Here is a 23,043-nt window from a genome sequence, read left to right on the forward strand (position 1 = left end):
ACACACACTTAAGAAGATAGATGAATTATCTAGTTTCTAGGAGCATCTTGGATAGATCACAGGACAGGTCAGAGCAACAAAACATTCACATATTTCAAAGAATACACAAAGATCCAAAATAAAAAGACAAACAAAAAAAGTCACAGGACCTGTAATGCCGAGGTCACTAACAAATTAAACATGCAGGGTATATGTAACACTGCCAACTAGTCATTACCTTAAATGGTTTCTGAGATGTAAGGCTTTTACACTTTGCTGATACCAGCTTGTAAAATTACAAAACATGGATCATTTCCATGTATGACATTTATGATACAGTATTGTACTGGTAAAAAAAAGGAAGCATTTAGTATGATCCATAATCATTAGTAACCAAGTTGATTAAGACCATCTGCTCTGCAATAAATCAAAGATCTAAATGAATAAGACCTTGTACATACATTTTAAAATAAACAATAATTAAGATGCTTGGACATGTATAGTTTATCTAAATGTTTATTCAGCCTTATAATATACAGAATGTACAAGAAAAAATACGTCTTGTTTAAATATGTTCTTCTGTTAAAAGAAAATGAATTTATCATAAAAAATAAATTAATAAACAAACAAACAAAAAAAAATAATTCACCCAGAACCACAAGATAACTGAACTGAACTGAACATAAGGGTGTGGAATACAAGAAGTCTTGCATTTTCAAAAGTAAGAATGTCCAGTACCGCAGTATTGGCACTTTGACGCTTATTAGAAAAACACACATACATATTCTTACATCTGTATGTCTAATTCATTAAGAATAATTTAACAATAGATACAGTTGCTGCTTCAACATGTTGACCTTATGCCCATTGTTTCTTCATGTCTGCCACAGGTTCAAATCCTAAATGCAAAGCAAACACAATATTAATGATGATGCCCTTCTTATTTGCTCATTATTTAACATTTATATAATGTACTGTACAGGGTGTCTCATAATTCAGGAATCATAAGCAGTATCATACATTATGATGATTAGGATGTCCCCTGTTAAATGGGGCATGGGGCAGCCATACCCCATTGACTATCTGCACCACACAAAGTTATCTAAATTCATTCCTCTTTGCTTTACACTTGGGGGGGAAAAAAACAGAGAGACAACCTAAATTAACTCTTATGTCTATGATGCATGACTTATGGGACCCAACTTATATTGGGTTTCATGCTGTATACATATACCACACACACAGGGATTGAGAACTTTATTAGAACCTTCTCTCCTGGGTTAATGCAAAGTAGCTTAATGACTTGAGCCATTTGGACTAAATCTAGTTTATAAGATCCTAAACTGTAATCTAGCAGGTAGTTGTTTACAACAGGAGTAAAGGTTAAAGTAATAGCAAACAAAATAGTACCATACATTTTCTCTGCCATGCACATTCCTTGATTATAGGTTTAATATGGGTAGTTTTGAAAAACACATTGTAGCAAACATGTATTTTAATTTTAAAACATAATTATCTGGTACAGCACGAAGTTAACGAAATCTCTTTTGCAAGCCATGCTTTTAGACATTCTTGCACATTCTGAGTCATTTCACCTGGATGGTGACATTTTCACTGGCTTCGTTCCTGTCAATAACCAATCAGCTGTTTCCCCTGTTGACTGACATGCTTTGACCCAGGAGACACTGCTGGGGTGAAATGACCAATGAGGTAAGCAGTAACAGACTTCCTGGAAGGCATGGCAAGCAAACTAAGAACACGGTGTACCAGATGTCTGTTAATGAAAATACTATTTTTTATAACGTGTTTCTTTAAAAACTGCAGAGCTGAGAACTATGTAGCTAACTGGAAGTGCAAAACAGGTACAGTTTATTTAATTAAAATGTTTCTAAAATGTTAAATACACAAACAAAAAACATAAGCCCTGCAATTAGGATCTCTTCAAGAACCATCCATCTGCAATCTTCAATTTTGCCTGCAGCAATACAGGTAATTCCCTGAAAAAATCAATTTAATGAAATACCAGGTCTACTTTCCAGGATTTACCATTAACGTGCTTGGTTGTTTCATGATAGAATTTCAAGCATATCATTATTTTAAAGGCTTGAAGGAACAGAATCTTATTACATGATATACAGCTAATGCTAATGTTAGTGCAAGTAAACAGTGCACTGCACAAGAAAGACAAAACTAGCAGTGACAGTATGGGGGGGGGGGGGGGGGCAACCTCTTAGGGTGTGAGAGGGTAGGTGCCCAAGGGTGAATGGTGGTTTTGCGATGTACTGTATAGCACAGCTAAGGCCAAAAGTTTTGCATCACCCTATAGAATTAACTAATATTGCTTTATAAAGTCAAATGAAACCTGCTAAATAATGTTACGTTGACATATTAAAATTACATACCGCTTTGTAGTTTTTCATATACTTAATGAAAAACTGACAATAAAAAATTAGACATTTCGAAATCTAACTATTGTACAACTATTGAACTTTTTAAAAGGCATGTCGTATGCAGACAGGCTAAAAGAACTGAATCTATTCAGTCTTGAACAAAGAAGACTACACGGCGATCTGATTCAAACATTCAAAATCCTAAAAGGTATAGACAATGTCAACCCGGGGGACTTCTTTGACTTGAAAAAAGAAAAAAGGACCAGGGGTCATAAATGGAGATTAGATAAAGGGGCATTCAGAACAGAAAATAGGAGGCATTTTTTTACACAGAGAATTGTGAGGGTCTGGAACCAACTCCCCAGTAATGTTGTTGAAGCCGACACCCTGGGATCCTTCAAGAAGCTGCTTGATGAGATTCTGGGATCAATAAGCTACTAACAACCAAACGAGCAAGATGGGCTGAATGGCCTCCTCTCGTTTGTAAACTTTCTTATGTTCTTATTGTACAACTATTATGGATTCCGGTAGACTTTTGAAATACCATTTTGTATTTTCTTTGATTACATGATGTTAAATAAAATATCTAAATTAAATTCAGATATTTTTTTGTTTTAAATTACGGAATGTCTCAATCCTGAAATTCTAGGTGATGCTAAACTTTTGGCCTTAGCTGTAAACTGACTGGATTTAGTGTTGTCCCAAGTCATATGTTAACCTTGTCCTAGACATGAAGTGCTGGTGATTTAATCCACTGCGTCACCTAACCCCTTGTTATTTATTTGTGTAATAGGTCACTTTTTTTATAAATGCTGCATTTTTCCATACTCTTTTACTCCCTCCTTTTAATTTCTCCCAGGACTGCAGTGTAATGTTTCCTACAGGAAGATACTGATTGTAGCAGCTGCAAGATCCCTGAAGAGCTTAGCTAGCCTGGTCCGAACAGCTGAAAATCACTTTGTATAAAAAGTTTACCCCCCTGGCAATGTCGAAGTGCATGTGATCTGTATGACAAATCAGAGCAATTCTATATGCATTTTATTTAGATTCAATGAACACAACCATGACAGTAATATTCCCACGTGTACTCTTTATTGCGTGCATTCAAAATGTTCTTATGTTCATTCAAAATGTCACCTTTGATTTAAAAAGAATGTAGCTGTGATACAATATGTATTTGCTTTATACAAACATGCAATTAATTTTTAACTTGAAAAATGTAATATAATTTAAGCGTTAACTTGTTTATTATTATTATTATTATTATTATTATTATTATTATTATTATTATTGTTATTATTAATAATAACAATAACAATAATAATAATAATAATAATAATAATAATAATAATCTGGGTACGAGTGAAGAGACATTTAGAAACTGCTCGAATAAGTACTTTATAATTTAAAAAAATCAGATATGGTATTCATTACCATGGTATTTATTCTGTAACATAATACATTTCCTGTAAACAACAATGTTTCAATATAGAGCCTCGGAAAATCTCACTTCATATTACCTTAGTAACAATTGCATTAATTATAGTGGAGCACAGTGACCTCTAGTGTGTGTATAGTCAACTACACTTTTTTGAATTACAGTAACTTTTTAGGTGGAAATAAAGTGTTGACAGGTTATACAATTGTGCCGATCACAGGTATTAAAACTATGCTGCACTGCGTCCCATATACTGGGCACTATCTTAGGTCGTCCAGATGGTTTGATATGCAAATTGCAAATTTTGATGGATCAATAAGTGTTTCCCAGACAACCCTCAATTCATGCATTTCTACTGTATACTGGTAATAGAAAAATTACTCCTCTTCAAACGATTTATCAGAGTTTCTGCTGGTTTAGATCCTTTTGTCGTTTTTGTTTTATCACGTGAATCATAGGGTACAGGGTTACGCAACGTCATTTTAAAAAAGTACTCAAATGCTCCACATTTGCTACATAACATTATAGTCTACAGAGGTGATGCTTAAAACAAACTGATACGAAGTGAATGTAAACAACAAGAGGAATACATTAGTAAAGTTCATTCTGATATTTAATATCCACACCAACTTGATCTTTCAAATGTTAAGCTAGTAAAAAGAAAGACTACGGTGGAAATCACCTGTAGTTTCATGTTTACTGTACCAGTAATGTATATTTTTTAAACAATGGTTAGAGTAAAAGGTAGGGCAATGCAGTAAAATGTAACAATATGCTGTTTGTGTTGGTTTTGTATTGACTGAAGCACTGCCTTCCTGTCTTTCCTTTTGAATGAGTGAATTCAAGGCAGCTGTAAACCACACTGATTCCCCAAAGTAAAGTTCTGTTGTATTTGAAATGTTTTCTTTTTGTTTGCCGATCTAAGCCCAGTTGTTTGCATAAGAGACTGAGAGTGCTGGTATACACAGGAAGCTTGGAAAAGAGCACAAAAGCAGGGAATTAAAAGTTTCCTCTTTCAGAATCTACGTGATAATGGATGTGGATGAATTGTATAGAAAAGAACTAATGAATCAAACAGGATATAATGTCACACTTATGACTAAAATATCAAACTCTGCTTACTTTAGACCATATATAAAAAACAACTGAACTTGCCTTTCATTAAAAATATGTTTGTATAAAGACCAATCCCAGACCTGTCCCAACATACATTTCTAGCTACTAGTTCTGTTGTATTGTGCATTCTGTATATAGCAGGCTGTGTGGTCCAGCCACGGACTCACTGTGTGTGACCCTGAGCAAGTCACTTGGGCTCTGTCTTTCGGGTAAAAACTTTGCAGTTTTAATAAATAAAAAAGACAATCTCAGACAAAGTGTAAATAATAAGTAGGCCTTAACTTGAATTTGCCTGTGTTTGCCCAAGCAATTTAATGAGAAGAAAAAAGTTTGTGATTCGGACGACGAGTTATATTGGTCAATCATATGTTGTAACTTGTATACAGTGAGAAACGTAATCATTATGGAGATGCTGGAATCAATTCATTAAATGATACAACTCCATAGCATAAAATACTGCAGTGGAAAAGAAGGGTATAGGTGTTTTCTAAATTGAGCTAAAATCCCCAGACAAGAACGGAATGCGAAAGCAGCTTGTTTGCAAACAATAACAGGATTTTGAGATTAAGACTTAAGCTTGTTCGCGGGTTGAACACTAAAAAGCCAGTGCAGCTCTAAGTATTTTGAATTACATACATTTAATTAGAATGTGTACAATACATAATTTTAAAAAAAACTAAAATTCCACAATCAATATTGAACATAAATTAACAGTTGATTACCCCCTGTAAAATACATAGTTTGTTTTTATTTCATTTTTTTATATTTGCTTTTGTTATTGACTCCCTTAAATTTACCCAGCCATATTGCAGGTCAGAAGGCGTACATGCTTGCCCCCCTCTGTGAATTGGCTTTTGTTAACTAATATAATTCTATACCAAATCGACATTTGTTGTCTTTAGTATGCAGAAATTCAGCATCATTCCAAAGCAGGATTTGAACCCAAAAGTCTATACTCTAATTCACCAATATAGCTTCAATATGTAAAGTCCTACCTGCCTGTGTTTATCTTATTTGCTTACTGTGCAGAAGGCCGGGGATGCTGATGGGAGTTCTTAATGTCTGCAGGGATGTCTGTGAGGAGTTGTAAGGCATCGGGTTTCTGAAACCAGAGCCATTCCACGGCTCCCCGGATCTGTACATTTGTGAGGACAACTCCCCTGTTCTGTATCCTTGTGACGATGACATTGTGTTGTTAGGAAGTCCATGTCCAGGCACCAATGGACCAAGAGGTCTGTCTCTACAAACACAGCAAAGCACCCACAGTGGTTAATCATTAATTTATAATACAGTGCTTTCTCTACATTGCAAAAAAAAAAAAAAAAAAAAACAACAATCTGATAATAGTTAAATTCACTGCCATTCTGTCAGTTGTCTGTTCATCCCATACTTTATTGTATAAGGGCCTTTCATTAGTTCAAGGTTCTTGATATTTATGTCAGATAGCGAAAACACGAGGGTGCACTGTAGTAACTACAAAATAAAGGCAAGTGGAGAATTCAAAAATATTAAATATTGCAAGCAGCTCAGATCAGGTGAAAAAACTATGATACTCTTGTTTTTATTAATAGGGTTCTTTCAAAGCTACAAATTAAATGTACAGATCGCTCCTCATAGCATGAAGCTGCTGAAACTAATCAGTGCTTTTCCAGTGGCTGCTTCTTTTCAATCTCTTTGGGCCTGATTTTTTTGTCTTGAAGAAAAAGTGGAAAGCTAGTAGCAAATCAGGAGCCTCTGACATTCCCTTTGAGAAAACAACAGCCCTAGCGATTGCCTTTGCTGTGATAGTGATGAAGAAAGCGCTTCTCTAATACATACTTCCAGCCTTTTGCAATATAGCTCTTATTTGGGATTTATATGAGAACTGTAATTTGGAACGTGGCTTTATTAACTTTAGTGCTGCTGGGAAAAATATAGATTAAACATTTTGTTTTTAAAATACATTGGTACAGACCGCATAACTTAGTTCAAAGTTTTTTAAATTTTAATTTAATTTGAAATGTTCCCGTCAGTCTTAGGAATATCCAGGTATGCGTTTTAAACCCGACACTCAAAGAAAAGGTACACTTTTTAAATGCTCATCTGAAATAAATTACTTCACACAAGTAGGAAATGAATATTATAAAAGAAAAGCTTTTGTTTGTTACAAATCTATACCTTTTTAGATCAGCACTAAAGTTTATGAAGCCTATAGCACACTTCAGAGCCATGCCTATATTAGCCTATACAAAATGTGTCCAATCGGTCATCTGCACTTATAACATTAAAAAAATATATATAAACAGGTCTAGGCTAGGTGCTAATCCAATACATCATTTCTTTTTTCAGGTTGAAAAAGTCCCTTGGGTCGACATTGTCAATACCTTTTAGAATTCTGAATGCCTGAATCAGATGACCGCGTAGTCTTCTTTGTTCAAGACTGAATAGATTAAATTCTTTTAGCCTGTCTGACATGCCTTTTAAACCCAGAATAATTCTGGATGCTCCTCTTTGCACTCTTTCTAGAGCAGCAATATTCCTTTTTGTAGTGAGGTGACCAGAACTGAACACAATATTCTAGAAGAGGCCTTACTAATGCATTGTAAAGTTTTAACATTACTTCCCTTGATTTAAATTCACGACACTTCACTATATATCCGAGCATTTTGTTGGCCTTTTTCAGCTTCCCCACATTGTCTAGATGAAGACGTTTGAGTCAACAAACTCCTAGGTCTTTCATAGATTTTTTCTTCAATTTTAGTACCTCCTATATGGTATTTATAATGCACATTTTTATTGCCTGTGTGCAGTACCTTACACTTTTCTCTATTAAATGTCATTTGCCACATGTCTGCCCAGTTCTGAATGCTGTCTAGATTATTTTGAATGACCTTTGCTGTGAAGCTCAGAATTCCAACCTGCTGGATTCGTCCCCCGTGAGGAAGGTTCTTGCGAGTCAAGGGGGACCCGGTCAAATTTAACTATCACGGTCATCTTCTCGTTCACTCCTCTAGATCCCCCCTCGGGGGAAGTATCAGTTGCTTCCCAGCCTTGGAGACCAAATGGTTCGGTCTCACCTCCGTGAGGACGGCTCTCCGCGAGCCATGGGGAATCTCCTTACTCTTCTCTAACTTATAAGCACATATCTTCTATTATCAATTCCCGAGGTCTCTTCCTCTACGCAGCCCTCGATTGTATCCAGTTGTTTTACAAAACTTCAGTACATCTAACCAGGGTCCCTCCATCCACCTAACTCTATAGGCTAAGACTTGATACAATGTCACCTCAGATGAGGTGGAAAAGAATGTGTACCTTTGTGTACTGCATACATTGTTATAAATTAAATTATGTGCTAATCCAATACATCATTCAAATGGGTGTTTAAACTATGTGGATATTATTTGTATATGACAGCTTTACAAAAGACCATTAACATCCAACATAGAGTAATCCTCAGTTTGCCAAATTTGATGACTTCATAAGAAAAAGCTTATGTGCAGGAGGGTGTAGTACTGTTTTAATGTTTATGTTTAGATTGTTTGTGTGTGTTTTTGTATCATTTTTGTGTTCTTGTTACCAATGGTTGTTAGTTCCAAAGAATGCTTTGTTTTAGCTGGTTGGCTTGTTTATCTTTTCACAGTGGCCTCTATTCATTATAGGTCCCAACATGTTTAATTATGGATTTTTTGAGACAGCTGTCTGACTGTTTCATCAAAGCCGCCTTCATTTTTCCAAAAGCCGTGTTACATTACTTTATTAAAAAAAGCAACTGTTTCCACAATCGGAATTAAAAATTGCTTTTACCACACATTTGCCTGATTTGCATACATTGATTACAACAATGATGAATAGAACCCAGTAAAACTAAAGTTTAGGTATAAATCTCAATAAAGCTTTTTAGGATGTCTCCAAAGAGACACTGTACAGGCAGAATGGCATACATTTCATTACTGCTCTAGAAAATTCTGATAAAACCAAAAACTTCCATACCTGTTTGAAATAATGTATTCCAGATCAGGAATCTTTTCTTCTTGTGTGGGAGTTTTAAACAGACGCACACATTACAAAAGACCACCCACAGCAAATTATTACGTGCATATTCAAATGTAAAACACTTTGAAATACATTTTTTCTAGGAATTATTAAGTATGATGTGTATGCATTTAAATGTTTTTCTTTTTCATATAAATCTATATTTTTCAGAGTTCAAGTTAATGAAGGCATGTTCCACATCACAGTTTGCATAGGTACAATATTACATATATGTTAATAAATATATATATATATATATATATATATATTGTTGAAAAGTGTGTTCTCTCTCTCTCGCTCCTTCTCCTTCATCACTTGCCATTTGATGTTCCCTTTCTGTAATGGGATCAGCTGCATCTGCATTTAAAATAAACCTCCCCTTACCTGGTTATTTTGAGACACAGTCGTCCCCCCTCTGCACCATCATCGAAACCTTTCAAAGCTAACATGGACGTGAGGTCACAACCCGAAAGTTATGCTAACGCCTGGCACTGACGCAGACGGTAAAGGACAGGGCAAAGCATGCCACCAAAATCGCATTACAGGGCAAAGGCAATTTGCTCTTCAAGTAGAATTAAGGAATTTGACAGGAGTGCAGCAGTGTAGTATCTGTAAGGAGCGTCTGTAAATTCGAATACCCTATTGAATCGTCATTGTATTTTATCTTGCTCTTAATTGTATTAATACTTGTACTGTGATTATTGAAATGTATTTTTTGTTTACGACTAAGTCGACCTGGGTAAGGGCGTCTGCTAAAAAATAAATAATAATAATATTGTATAGGGACAATGTAAAACATGTAAAATGTACTGATTTTTTTTTTTTTTTTTGTTAGCTTTTGTTCTTTAACATCCTTATCTCCATATAATCAGTCTGTCCAACCACTAATCATTTAAAATTGAAAAATTTAACAAAGTTATTATATGACATAGAATTAGCAGATTAATGTCAAGATGCAGTCTTACAGTACATTTAATTTAAAAAACACTGTCCGATATAAAATAACCACTATTTGAACTTACCTTACTGGCACAGGCCGGTTAGCCTGACTGGACACTAGACAACTCTGACTAGCCACTCTGTAAGGAACAACACCTAGAGCATAGACATTATAACATTATGAAAAGTTTATTTCTTATCTTTTATAATTAGCAAAAAAAAAAGCCAGCCTGGATGGAACAGTAAGCAAAGCGAGAAGAGAGTTTCCGCCATCTGCGCAAAACTTAGAACTCAGTGAAAGCAATCACTGGATATGGCAGCCATCAATTCCTTCGTTTTGTACAAGGAATGCACTGGGGAAAATATCAGTAGGAGAGATTTCATCTTGATGCTAGCCACAGAGCTTTGGCAGAAACAATTCGATCAGAAAACTGCAAAGCGGCAGGGAAACCCAGTTCAACCTGGAAACAGTGCGCATCAAGTGACACACGCAACAGAAAACAATGCCAGGTAACTAAATGCAATCAAAATAAAACTTCGGATATCTGTGCCCAGTGTGAAAGAGCAGAATGTACGACAAGCTGATAAGCGTTATATCTGTGTGGATTGTGCTAATATGGGGGCTACTTTGAAGTATGTTTCCCAAAAGCACATTCACATTACACAATGGGAATGGAGCTATTTTCTTTGTTAGCTTTTTTTTTTATAAATAATTACTTTGTTTTACAATTTTGTATGTACATATACCAGTACAGCTGTTTACACAATATTTTCTTTTCAAACGTTTATTTTATTATAGTTTTTCATTTTTCGAAGTCATGCGTTATATGTGGTAATGTGGGGGAAAAAAACCCTTTCATGTTTATTCGGTGTTTCTGCTATACAAATGTTAGATATGATGTTGAGGAATATATCTTTTGGAGTTGTATCTGAAAGTTTGTCTTTCATTTTCATATCGAAGCTGTTTAAAATGTACCCGTCAAAATGAATGTTGCCGGCGGTTCTAGGTAGTAGCATAAACCCGGCGGATCTAGTGTTAAATAAATCCTGTGGGTCTGTGTAGCGTTATCAAAAGACAACTGTCTGACTCCCGTGTCCTTCTGTGAATCACCCACACCCCCCTGTCACAAGGGTTTATACTGGGATTTTGTAAACAGGGCCTTCAGTAACTAACATATAAAAGAAACACTGGCACACAACACCATCAACTGCATTAGTAAATTTCACAGAAGGATTTTTGTATGTAAGTTATTGTACGACAATGTTTATAAGCGGGTTCAACCCTGCAGACCCTTATACAGGTCTATGGGTATCTTTCTAAGTTAGTTAACACTTAAAGTTTCATAACATGAGTTTCAGTTGACTTACCCATACACCCATCTTGAGGTGGACTTATTAAAGATAACCTGGAATTACTTGCTGAAATGTCAGGTTGTTTCTATAACAAGAAGGAAAACAAAATAGTACTGAACAAAGCATCTAGTTTTTCTTTGTTTCGAAGACTCCTATAAATAATGTATGCGGATAACATTTCTAACATGGCTTTCATGGTGTTTGGTATTTTGCCAGTGAATGAAAAAGTATTTAATTATAACTTCTTTGTTACGATTCATTAAATCTGATAGGTGTGATTGTTCCAACATTGTGTTACAGCTCAGAACAAGCTGTTTCCATGAACAATGGAGCTACAGATGTAATAAAGCACACTGATAAAAGTGCTGGCAGTGGCTTCAACTTTCAGCAGGCTTGAGTCCTAGCACTAGAACTGGATGTAAGAATATCAGATTTCTCTTCATTGTTTTCATGCTAGTAAAAACTGCATTTCAGCTCGATTTTCATTTTTCGATGTGAAAAAGAACAGTTAGAGCCCTTTCACATATTGTCAAATCAATGTATAGTTTAGTTTGCTGGCAGACATATGTGAAACATCCAACTTGATTCACACCAAAACCAATTTACGTGGGTCTCAGTACGATTGCAAACAATCTCAGTACATTTGCCATGTTTTTATTCATATGTTTTCCAGTATGAAAACAAACACACATTAGCCTTCCGTGTGGCCAGTATTTACATTCCTTACAATGTAATACAGTAGTTGTGCCCCTAATGCAATTGGTAGTTAAAGCCTAAATAAAAAGTTATTTGAATTATTGTATCTGTAGCACGGAATACATAGACAGAAAGGACATACTTTTCGCCCTCGTTTTCTACAATTAACCAATGGGTCATTCTTGCTGCTATCATTAGCTAGTAGCCTACCAATATAGCTCTTGACATTGTTTTATACCCAATGGCTCTGTACCAGGGGGGTCGAGGTACTATGGTGAATGATACCCTGTGTATTTAAAAGGGTTAATGCATTTAAGAACAATTCCACCATCAGATACCTAGTGAAAATGACAGGTTTTTACAACATAAATATTGTTTAGTCTATACAGTCACAATTTTTGAATAGCAAAAAAATGAAATTCAGGCCAGTTGCTGTGGCTTTTATTGTTACATAATGCTACAAAAATGGATTTCTGAAACATACTTTAACAGAAAGCATTTAGATGTTTAGTTAAAAGTGTAACTGTAACCAAAACGTGCAATTGTAAAACATTTAAAAACTCTGCTTTACATAAGATGAAGGCAAATAACCTGTTTTCTAGGCATGCCAGCTAGTTAAACTCCTGTGATCAGATTATAAAATAATACAGTACTTGCTGACAGAGTCAAATGTTTATTTAGAAACAGCAGTTCAAAACTGATTTCAGTCTATTTTGGCAGTAGTTTTCCCCGATTCTGATTTTTTGAAAAGTATTTATGTTGGATAAGTGTCTGAATGGATAAGTGTCTGAAGACTCAAAACATGTGTGTTAAAAAGGGATGCACCATGGAAGAGTACAGAGGATTAGAAACACCTTAAACCTTAAATTAAAATGTTCTATCATGTACATCACTACTTAAATGTAGCACGTCCTTGGAATAAAATAGTACCATTCAGATCACATAACTCAATATATTTTCTATAACTGTACACCTGTTTCTGGACCTTGATTTGCATCGTTCGCTATAAAAATGTCAACGCATTATCATATTTTAGTAAATACAATGTTGATGTTTAATATGATGGGGGAATTATGGCTGTTATCAGAAAACCATCTAGCCATTTCACAGTGAGGGCCATCTAGAAAGGTAGGGAAAATGGAGAATCCCCTAAAGTGTTCCTGTATCATTCATCTTGTGGCAAGTTATATACATATTTAAAAAGTGTAACACATACTGTACATACTTTTCTTAATGGTGGTCGCATATCCACTTCTTTTTCTCCCAGTCTAAAAGAAAACACAGAATTAACAAGATTACCTAAATGTAAACACATCATCTCCCATACACTGCAGCAATTTTACACCGGTAGTGCAACAGCCCTTTTTCTATTGCACCTGTATAGATTTCACTTTTACTTTCTTTCAACAAGTCGCCAAGGCTCAGCAAAAAAAGCTTGCCTTAAAAAAGTCCAGGTCCAGTGCACAAGTATATTTGGTTCCCTGTTATATAATGTGGAATATGACTAGACCTACCAATACAGCTTTTACTTGTTCTACTTACATGTCAGAAGATGATGGCCGTGAGAGTTTCAGTGAGGAAAATGGCATCTGATTACCTAAAGGTGCTACAGTACAAACAAGAAGAAAAAAACTAATAATAACTAGATATTATCACATATTAAGACAATAACCCAAAGTGTTCCGTTTCACTTGATCTCAATTTGGCAGCCACATTAGACTCGTGAGATATGAGGCCTGACAGTGTGGTGACGTCAGTTTTGTAAAACTATTGCGACAAATAGGGTTAACTTTTCTTGCACATTGCCCACCATCTACCTTGACCAAGAAAATCACAGAATACAAATCGTTAAGTCTTTATTATCTAGAAACCGAAAAGTCACATTATAGCAATATGGCAGCCAGCTTAGGTTATAGGTCGAAGTGAAGGGCAGTTTTTGACTGGAATTTCTATAACACTGATAATAAAGTCAGCATCTCAAATGGTTTATGAGCAGCTTATATTTGCAGTTGTAATAGACGTGGTGGATTACCAAGTACACATACAATCTCACAGGGATGCTTTATTAAGAACAAGGAATGACTAATGTAAGTTATTTATTTATTATTATAATGAGAGAGCAAATGCCAGGGCTTGTTTTCTAAAGACAATCACAAAACCAAGATTAACACTTAAAACCAATTATGGTCTTACAGCACTGTAAGGCTTCAGTAGAATTTTACTCTAGATTTACCCTTGGTCACCTCTTTCCTCCCGATTACAAAATAACCAATTTAAGTTCAGTAACAACAAATGGATAATCCTTTCCGCAAGTACAGTATTATAAACAGGGCTTCTGTTTTTCTGTGTTTATTGTTTTGCATTTATAGGCTTTTTCTGATAGGACAAAATTGGTATTTATCAGGGCTATTTTTTATATTGTCCGAAAAGCAAATGGAACAGTTCGTTCAGCTCCAGAACTATTGTGGAGTTTTGGTGTGTTGAGGCATCCACTAAATTGATATAATTGAGTAACACCGTTGGAATCACAGTGTAGTGCTATACCGGTATTGCAACAAAATACAGTAAACTGCATAATGAATGTGCTAAATTAACCCAAGTAAGTAGTAAACAACTTCTGTGTACATAGAAAACACTTTCTGTGTTTGTTTTAGGGGTGTTCTATCTGGGTTCATCAGTTAAATCTAAAACAAAAAACTAATTACAAACAGCCACATTTATAATGCTTCCCTCAGGGTTCTTTTCCAGTGGTTTAATTTTTTGTATCTGTGTAAACAGATGAACTGTAAATCACTCCAATTATGATGATAACCTGAATTAGTAATAATTTGACAATACAGGCCATAAAATGGATTTGGAACTTCTCCAAATACCCTGTACTGATTAGCTTGAAACGACTCCATTTCATGTGTTATTAAAGAAAACACTGATCTATCACAACCATATACACTGTAACTAAACTTCTGTTACATGTGCCAAAGGTTTTAAAAGCATAATCATCTAATCCATTGATTACATTTGAAATGCAATATGAGAAGTGAGCAAGGAAAAAGTGGATTCTTCTCTCTAAGCTAGTCAGATTAAAACACATTTTTTCTTTTGAGGATGTTTGATTGTAAAAGAAAAAAAGATTTTGGCAAAACAAGCTAGAAAATATGTGCTTTGTTCCCCCAATATCTTAGCACATTAGAACTGAAATAACGTAGGACTGAACTAAAGTGAGAGAGAAAGCATGACTGCAACTGCATGATTGGTCTTCCCCAAACAGGGAAGCAGAAAATGTAATATGATTAAATATTGTTTAATATTATACAGCACTTACATAAAATCAAGATCAAATTTGTAAATACCAAAATCTCAGCTGTAAAAACTATTTTTAGATCAGTGCTGGGGTATGCAGGTCAACAAGGCATGGGAGAAAAAACAAGTCTATAAAATGTGTTTCTGTCAAAATAATGGACATTTTGATATTCAATGCCCTGAGATTCAGACCCAAGAACTTCATAAATCAGAAAGTAAGCTAATAATCAGAAATTACAATTTTAGTTTTACAAATAGAAGTAATACAGTCCTAGACTGTATTTATATATTTTATGCACTTACTTGACATGGGGTTTACAACAGCAGGAGACATTCGAGAGGAGTACTGCGATGTTCTCAAACTACCGATAAAATAAAGTGGTATTACAGTACAGCCTGGTGTTCATTCTCTTGTACGTTTTTGTCAATTAACCAGACTACTATCTGGTCACAAAGGCTGGAAGTCTTGGCTTCATTGAACATATTGAGAAACAACTTTAGTTTTTTCTAAATTTAGCACAAACTGAGTTTTTAATTATGGATGCTATAATCTGATTCAGAAGACTACCTGGTTACACCTCGTATACAAAATCTTTATTGGTGCATTGGCCGCAAAGAAAAATAACCTACCTTTGAAGCTGCAACGAACTTTCTAGTTTAGCAATGTAGAACTTCTGTTCAGCAACTTTCCTTTGAAAATACATTTTAATTATTGACCCCCTTTAAAAACAGTTACATAAAAAATATTGAAGGGTATGAGTTAAATGTATTAATCATGTGCACCAGTGCAAAGGATACACCATTATCTTTGAAAAGGATAATCACTACTGTCATGTTCAGGACTACTAAAATAACCCAGGTACATGCAAAATCCAATGAAGTACTGTTTTGAGTATTACTACAGTAATTTACATTTACCAGCATTTAAATGTACTTACAAAGGACTACAAGCAGGAATCTTACTTGTTTAGTTGTTGTATATCTTGTTTCACCTTCAGCAGGGACACTTCCAACACTGAACTCTAGATTTGGAAATCACAATAATTTGTCAGTGTTTATAGAGGGGAAACTGGTTAATTTAAAAAGTAGCAAAATGTTAATGGCCTACACAACAGAACCCTAAAAATGTAAACATACTCTTATCACAGACCTTTTTTCACTGAATTTGTATTGTATTTAGTGAAGTTAATAATAAAACCACTCCTGCAGGTTTAGATAAGCCGTTGTTTAGAACATTAAACAGCCCTGAAAAAATGTATTTGAATGAACGCATACACAAATAAGATCTAATGAAAATATATAAAGAACCAGTTACCTTTTGCTTGTAGTATGCTAGTATCCTTTTCTTATGTTTCCCCTGAAACTCTAAAATCTGTGTAATAAAACATTATATGAGCCTACATAACTGCCTACTCTGCTATTATTATTAATATTTATACACTGCTGTGCAAATATATATATCGAACATTTACAGTTGTAATAAAAAAATGTTCAGGGTTATTATATTACTACAGAACATGTCTCCTTTTTGTCTCGTTTCAGGTTTACTGGAACACATACTGTACAGTGTTGATAAATGTGTGAGCTTAGTGTTCATGTACTGTATGCAAGTCATGGGCAAATCAAAGCAGAGGCCCTCCACGAAAACTATTCAGACAGGCCAAAGCCAATTCACATGCCTGTGTTCCAGGGTAGTTTTGTGCAAATGACCATGAGTCAGGCTTAGAGCAAAGCTCAACTTTAACATAATCAGTAATAATATATTTTTATTTGGTGTTTATGAATCATCCTTTAATGTATGTAAAAAAAAAACCCTTAGCTATAAAACAATTTAGTTAGCCGCACAATGTCAAAAGAAAGGATTACCTTTGTTATCTCTGAGGAATATTTCTTGGAAATTGCGTCAATGTCAGTGAAAAGAGCTTTGACTTCAGAACTACTCTGCAAAAGAATAGCATCAGGAAATAAATTGTATTTTAAAGGGCAAACTTGGAATAACATCTCCCAGATTATTATTATTATTATTATTTATTTCTTAGCAGACGCCCTTATCCAGGGCGACTTACAATTGTTACAACATATCACATTATACATTATTTCACATATCACATTATTTTTACATACAATTACCCATTTATACAACCTTGTATGTAAAACTCAGATTTCACAAGGTATCCAGCTTTTTAGCAACAAATATACTTATACTATAATAAACAACTCTATACAACAAAACATGTACATTAGCTGATATGTTCAAGACAGCATTTGTTTTTGCAAACTGTATATTTTACTTTGTGTTTGTAACTCAGGAGTTCATTTGATCAATCCATACCCCACCAGGATAAGCTACAGCTAACTTTTTAGAGCACTTTACAGCACTGGTTTGCATCAACCAGATATTTATACGGGCAATAACCATGGATAGGTGTTTGATACATTCCCCAGTGTTGTATGTTTTATACAAGAAACGGAAACGTGTTATATAAATAAGGTAGCTTTTCTCATTTTCTCATGTTTGGGCATTACAAGGGTAAATACACTATTTCTCACAAATTATACCGACTGACTATGGATTATTGCTTAATGATGCTGCTGAAAACAAAATTAATGCAGTAAAACAAGAAATTACTAAGATGTACACTTACTTTGTCTGAAAGTGGCATAACACGACACTGTGCTTTACAAATAATACACTGGTCTTTCTTTCCTAAAAAAACAATCAAGTAAAAAATATAAAATACAGACTTTCCTGTTTTTAAAACTGTACATTTTAGAGTACAGTACATTTGTTGGTATTGTTGTACTGCAGATTTTTAAATGTTAATATTTTCACTATTACAAAGCTGGTCATGTGCAATTATCACCACTAGAGGGCACAACAGGGACACCAGTGAGAAACTGCATTACAGGTGATTGATACAATGCAACATTTCAATGACACAGAATATGTTTAATAAACCTCAATTTTACAATGCAAAGTTACAGCCTAATGAATTTGGGCCATACTCACAAAGATTAACCTTGTGAGGTATTTAAGCACTGTTTTTTTGTTAACTATCAGTATAATAAATCAAGTACCTTAAGTCTCCATCATACGAACACTGATCATGTTTTTTTTCAAATGCTCAAATCAAGGTACACAGTACCACAAAGACATTGTAATAATTAACTATCACCTTAAAATAAATAAAAAAGAAAGATTTAAAAAAGTATAATATATATTACAAATAAGACTCCCATTGTATAGAGGTTTGCTCCATTCCTAGTTCATTATGAGTTTAATAAGACACAAGCTTGTTACCTACACTGTGGTTGTTTATAACCTTCAATCACAAAGTCAGTACAGTTTATCACACAGTCAATAACGCACAATGCCAATAGTATAACAATAATGTGTTTAGTTAACTGTGCTACTGTAGTACTGGGTGTAGTTACTAAAGTATATGTCAAAAGAACAAAAAAGAAAAAGGCTGCTCAATGTATACCAACCCCAACCACATTGCAGCTACTGATTTATGAGTTAATCAGCAAGACTGGCTTTATTCCTGTCAGTTGAAATGCAATCATAAATTACAAACATTGTATTACCTTCTGTTGCTCTAAAGGTAGACATTCCAAGAAAAGTAGGTCACAAATTGCCTAAACAAGTTCAGCCAAACTGTATTGCACAAATGGTAAATAAATTGAGACAAAAGCCTGTGGAATCAGCATTTATTTTTAAAATTCTGCCACAGTTGATTTGTTGCATGTATTGGGCTACCTGGCCTATTTTTTGTGCCACCACACTTATGCCTAATGCCTAATGCCTTCAGCAAATTAATTTGTATTAAACAAACTTACTAGTTGTGACTAACTAAAACCCCAACAATTACTCTATATAATCAGATGTCTTTAAACTGTGTTAGCAACTACAAAATAAACATTTCACAAATTGTTACCTTTCTGGAAACAAATCTCACAAACGATATGCCCACAGTTCGTAACTGCAAATCTACGGTTTGCACCAGGCTGATGAAAACAGACATTACAATGAATCCAGCTGGACATCTATGCTGTTGTACAATCTACAGAAAGAAATAAAAGAACACATTGTGTAAGTACCACTACATATGGGATAGGATGGGCTAAAGCTAAAAATGTGCCTATGGTCAATATATAGAGCTTAATCTCAGGATCTTCTATGGTTAGCTGTTATAACTATTAGACCATATTGTGCATCAATCAATCAATCTTTATTTTATATAGAGCCTTTCATAGTGGCCCACCATCACAAAGCGCTTTACAAGGTGCAGTAACATCAAGAAAATCCGTAAGATGGCAGAAGATTGTTCAATGTTTGCTATTCTATACAGGGGATAATGCCAGGGGAAAAATGATGGTTAAGCATACAACACAAGGAAAAAAAAACAATTGTGAAATAATTAAATTATGTGGAAAGGTTGGAATGAAGGCAAAAGAACAGATCAATTATGCTTTGTAAACCAAAAATCAGATTAAAGCAGGGTAAAGAGGTACTTAAGAGGTAAAGTAACAAATAAAATCCATCTATGACCTAAATAAATGGAGCCTACCCCTGGAGATTATGTAATGTTTTAATTCCCAGTCAAATCTTGCAGTAACATATGCTTTAGTGTAGAGTTTCCATATGCAGTGATGATAAGTAATATAAACTTACAGCATCTACAGTGTAAAGATAAGTATATGTTTCATGCATACAGCATGTTAGGAAAAGCATACAATATTAATCAGAGAACTTTTTTACCTGGGGCTTAATTAATGAAATTTACTGAGCATTGTTTTAATTCAAACTCCAGATACTGTGCAGAGCTGAAGGTTATAAACAGGTATGAAGACCTACTGTATAATGTATAGACACCTTTCCCACTGGACCTGTTCATCATTTTCAGGTGAATTTTTAAACTACAGTATACAGGCACACAGCCACCAATTACATGTTATTTGTGTTACTTTCATATTTGTTTTTGTTAAACCTGCAATTTAAATAGAATTTCTCAATGTTTCCATGTTTTCAAACAAAATGGCAGAAATAATAACTTTTTGGGTTTTTTTTCAAACTTGCCTGTAGTGAACTAGTATCCTAACTACTAGGGGAATATTAAAACTGGTCCTGGAATGGTTTCGGACATATTTTCCAATCTAAATGTTTTTGCTCATTCAAGAAAGCATATTGAGAAGTGATGTATTATTCTAATAAAAACTGTTTAATTTATAGGTGGGTTGTAACAAAAACAACACATACAAGGGCAAGAGCAATCACCAGCTTGTTTTTTTCCCCATTTAGACGTAAAATCTTGGTGAAATTGGACCAGTATGCCATACAAATATGTTTGTAATTTTTTTATTACTTTGCATCTATACCTATATTAATTGAATTGCAAAATGTTATAATTTGTTGCTGGTTACTTTTTATTACTTTGAAGTGCTCAGTAAACATTATTTTCGATCACGAAATCTAAAATCTAAAGTGGTCAGTAGTTTACTTGTTTTGCATAAAAAACGTAATATATTGTACGGTATTGTCATTATATGTATATTAACTTTACAAAACTGTTTAGCGATAGTGATAGCCGATAGACAACCAATAATGTTGTTAAAGTGGACATCCTGGGATCATTCAAGAAGCTGCTTGATGAGATTCTAGGATAAAATAAGCTACTAAGAACCAAACGAGCAAGATGGGCCGAATGGCCTCCCCTCGTTTGTAAACTTTCTTATGTTCTTCTTATGTTATAATATACCTCCCACAGCGAAGATAATGTGCATTTTAAATGGGTAAATCATACCTGCTTGTGGAAGGTTGAAACCGATAGTTGATATCGATGTTTTAGTCACTAACAACCACATCAACTAAGTTTTAAAAAAAAAAAAAACTCGTTTTTAAATACTGCCTCACTTCAAAAACCAAACAGACTGATTCCGCCTCCATGTGACCTCGTGTGCACGCGGTATGAATATCAGCTCCGCCAACGCCCGAGAGTGGCTGGGGAACAGTTGTGGGCGGGGCTAGGTCTATGCTTTTTCATAAGTTATCAATCAGAACGTAACGGCAATGGCAATTTAATGAAGTGGTACACGAGCCGTCAATAACTGCATATTGTATCTGTCAAGACAATAACAAGCTCCAGTGTCATGCTGTCAGAGTTAAGACACGTTATCAAAATATAAATACCGGTACAGAACAACAACGGCGCCGGAGCGAGCCTGCTGGGAGTGTAGCTGTAGTTGTATGTATACTTTATTATTTTATTTTGTCTGTTTTAGTAGCGTAGTGTTTTCTTCTTGATGCACCGATTATAGCCGAGAAGCGACGGTTAGTATGTACAGTATGATATCATTTCATCACTTTTAGTTTTTTGAGTCAGTTGTCCCGAATAAATCGACAAGAAGGAATAATAATAATGTTGCAAATGTGAATTAAACGACAACAGTGTAACAGTGTATGTTCTGTAAAAAAAATAAAAAAAATAAAAAGTCTAATTTATAGTGTAGTGGTTGTGCGAAGTGCGAAGTTTTTTTTTTTTTGTTTGTTTGTTTTTGCAATGCATTTACACTAGTGTCTCTAAAACACCGTTTACACCTAGTCTCTCCCTGACTGTCAATATTTCATGTTGATCTAAGGTTACTACAGTCAAAATTTACCTTTAAAAAATTGATAATGATTTATTTTTATAAAAAGTTAAGATTTCAACTACTATTCTAGAAAAAAAAAATTCTAAAATAATACAGACGAAAATAATGATAGTCTTTGCAAGTGTCTTTCATGTTATAATTGTTATAGATTAACAGATTTTAATATTGATAATAGTGTTTGTGTTTTAGTCTGCTTGCCAAAATAAAAAAATAAAAAAATAGAATGGTTTACAGTTCTTTAACGTTTTATTGTACTGCAAGAAATTCATTGCAACATGTATTGACATTTATGACCATTTAGGTGTCAACTTCATTTTGTGCATAAAAGAGTCACAGTATATTTTATAAAAGTGCTTGTGCTTTTCTATAAAGAGAACATTATAAACCTCTAACATCTGCAGTGCATTTATGTCTCACTGTTATAGTAGTTTATTTTCTATAAGGAAGAAGTTCATTTGCTTCATTTGCTAGATTCCCACTGTGATAAGCAGAGTGGTCTGTAAAGTGGCCCACCATAAAACATTGCCATAAGTGCACTTTAAACAGCTGCTGTACCAGCATTCACTGGACTAGCAGGGCACTGCAATGCAAAACCTGCGGATGCCTTGTGCAAAATTAAACAAGGTCAAAAATGGGAGAAACTTAATTGAACCACTTGTAAAATTATATAATGCCCAAATTTAAATGTTGCAGTATTGAAATCAAATGACTGGAGTTAGAAGTTACAGTAGGGTCTGAAACTACAAAGTAATTTGTATGATTTGGTGAATTTAGGTTGCTTAGCAAGGACAGACAAGATAGATGGATTCATTTGCTTCTTTGTAAACATAGTACTTCATATTTTCTTTTTATCCACAAAGCAGGCAGAAAATTATAGGCACATTGTCACATTTACTTAGCTTCATATCTTAAATATTCAATGGTCTAGCAATGTAAACTAATCAAACAAAAGGAAAGCAGTAGAATGTGCTGTGCATTCAAAAGCCCCTTTTAAATGCCTTGTGAAGGAGACTTGCCCTCTGGTAGGTCTGCTGACTGCTGATGTGCTGTACCTGGTCAATCAGGTGCATCATTGTGTACTTTACGTCTTTGACTGTGTCTTGAGGCTGAGGGGCTCCCACTTCAATGTCCAAGTGACCTCGCTGAACATAATACGTTTGTTAGGAAGAT

The 23,043-nt window shown here is 34.6% G+C and overlaps 1 protein-coding gene across 10 annotated transcripts; it reads right to left on the minus strand.

Annotated features, from left to right (window-relative positions):
- Positions 1 to 479: 479 nt before the first annotated feature.
- Positions 480 to 21,237, minus strand: LOC117421121 (probable E3 SUMO-protein ligase RNF212). 10 transcript variants are annotated; one of them, XM_059034262.1, is made up of 14 exons: positions 21,027 to 21,235; positions 19,161 to 19,286; positions 17,868 to 17,929; positions 17,089 to 17,158; positions 16,538 to 16,594; positions 16,186 to 16,244; positions 15,853 to 15,942; positions 15,526 to 15,584; positions 13,465 to 13,528; positions 13,148 to 13,190; positions 11,242 to 11,311; positions 9,957 to 10,029; positions 5,946 to 6,163; positions 480 to 878 (listed from the first exon to the last, which is right to left on the minus strand). In XM_059034262.1, exons 2-14 carry the CDS (start codon positions 19,245 to 19,247, stop codon positions 838 to 840), a joined length of 993 nt encoding a protein of 330 aa, XP_058890245.1. In that variant the 5' UTR covers positions 19,248 to 19,286; positions 21,027 to 21,235; the 3' UTR covers positions 480 to 837. The 10 variants fall into 10 exon arrangements, with proteins under 10 accessions (XP_058890245.1, XP_058890249.1, XP_058890233.1 ...); XM_059034266.1 differs by having other exon boundaries at positions 15,853 to 15,912; positions 17,089 to 17,163; positions 21,027 to 21,234; XM_059034250.1 differs by having other exon boundaries at positions 17,089 to 17,163; positions 21,027 to 21,234.
- Positions 21,238 to 23,043: the final 1,806 nt, after the last annotated feature.

Source organism: Acipenser ruthenus, chromosome 1 (genome assembly GCF_902713425.1).
Source record: "Acipenser ruthenus chromosome 1, fAciRut3.2 maternal haplotype, whole genome shotgun sequence".
NCBI lineage: Eukaryota > Metazoa > Chordata > Actinopteri > Acipenseriformes > Acipenseridae > Acipenser > Acipenser ruthenus.

Excerpts from the sequence above, each read along its gene's own strand:
- LOC117421121 (XM_059034250.1), bottom strand. The coding sequence starts at position 19,269 with ATGTCCAGCTGGATTCATTGTAATGTCTGTTTTCATCAGCCTGGTGCA. Across the intron at positions 17,164-17,867 it reads TTATGCCACTTTCAGACAAA|AGTAGTTCTGAAGTCAAAGC; the intron begins GTAAGTGTACAT and ends ATTCTTTTGCAG. Across the intron at positions 16,595-17,088 it reads ATTCCTCAGAGATAACAAAG|ATTTTAGAGTTTCAGGGGAA; the intron begins GTAATCCTTTCT and ends TTTATTACACAG.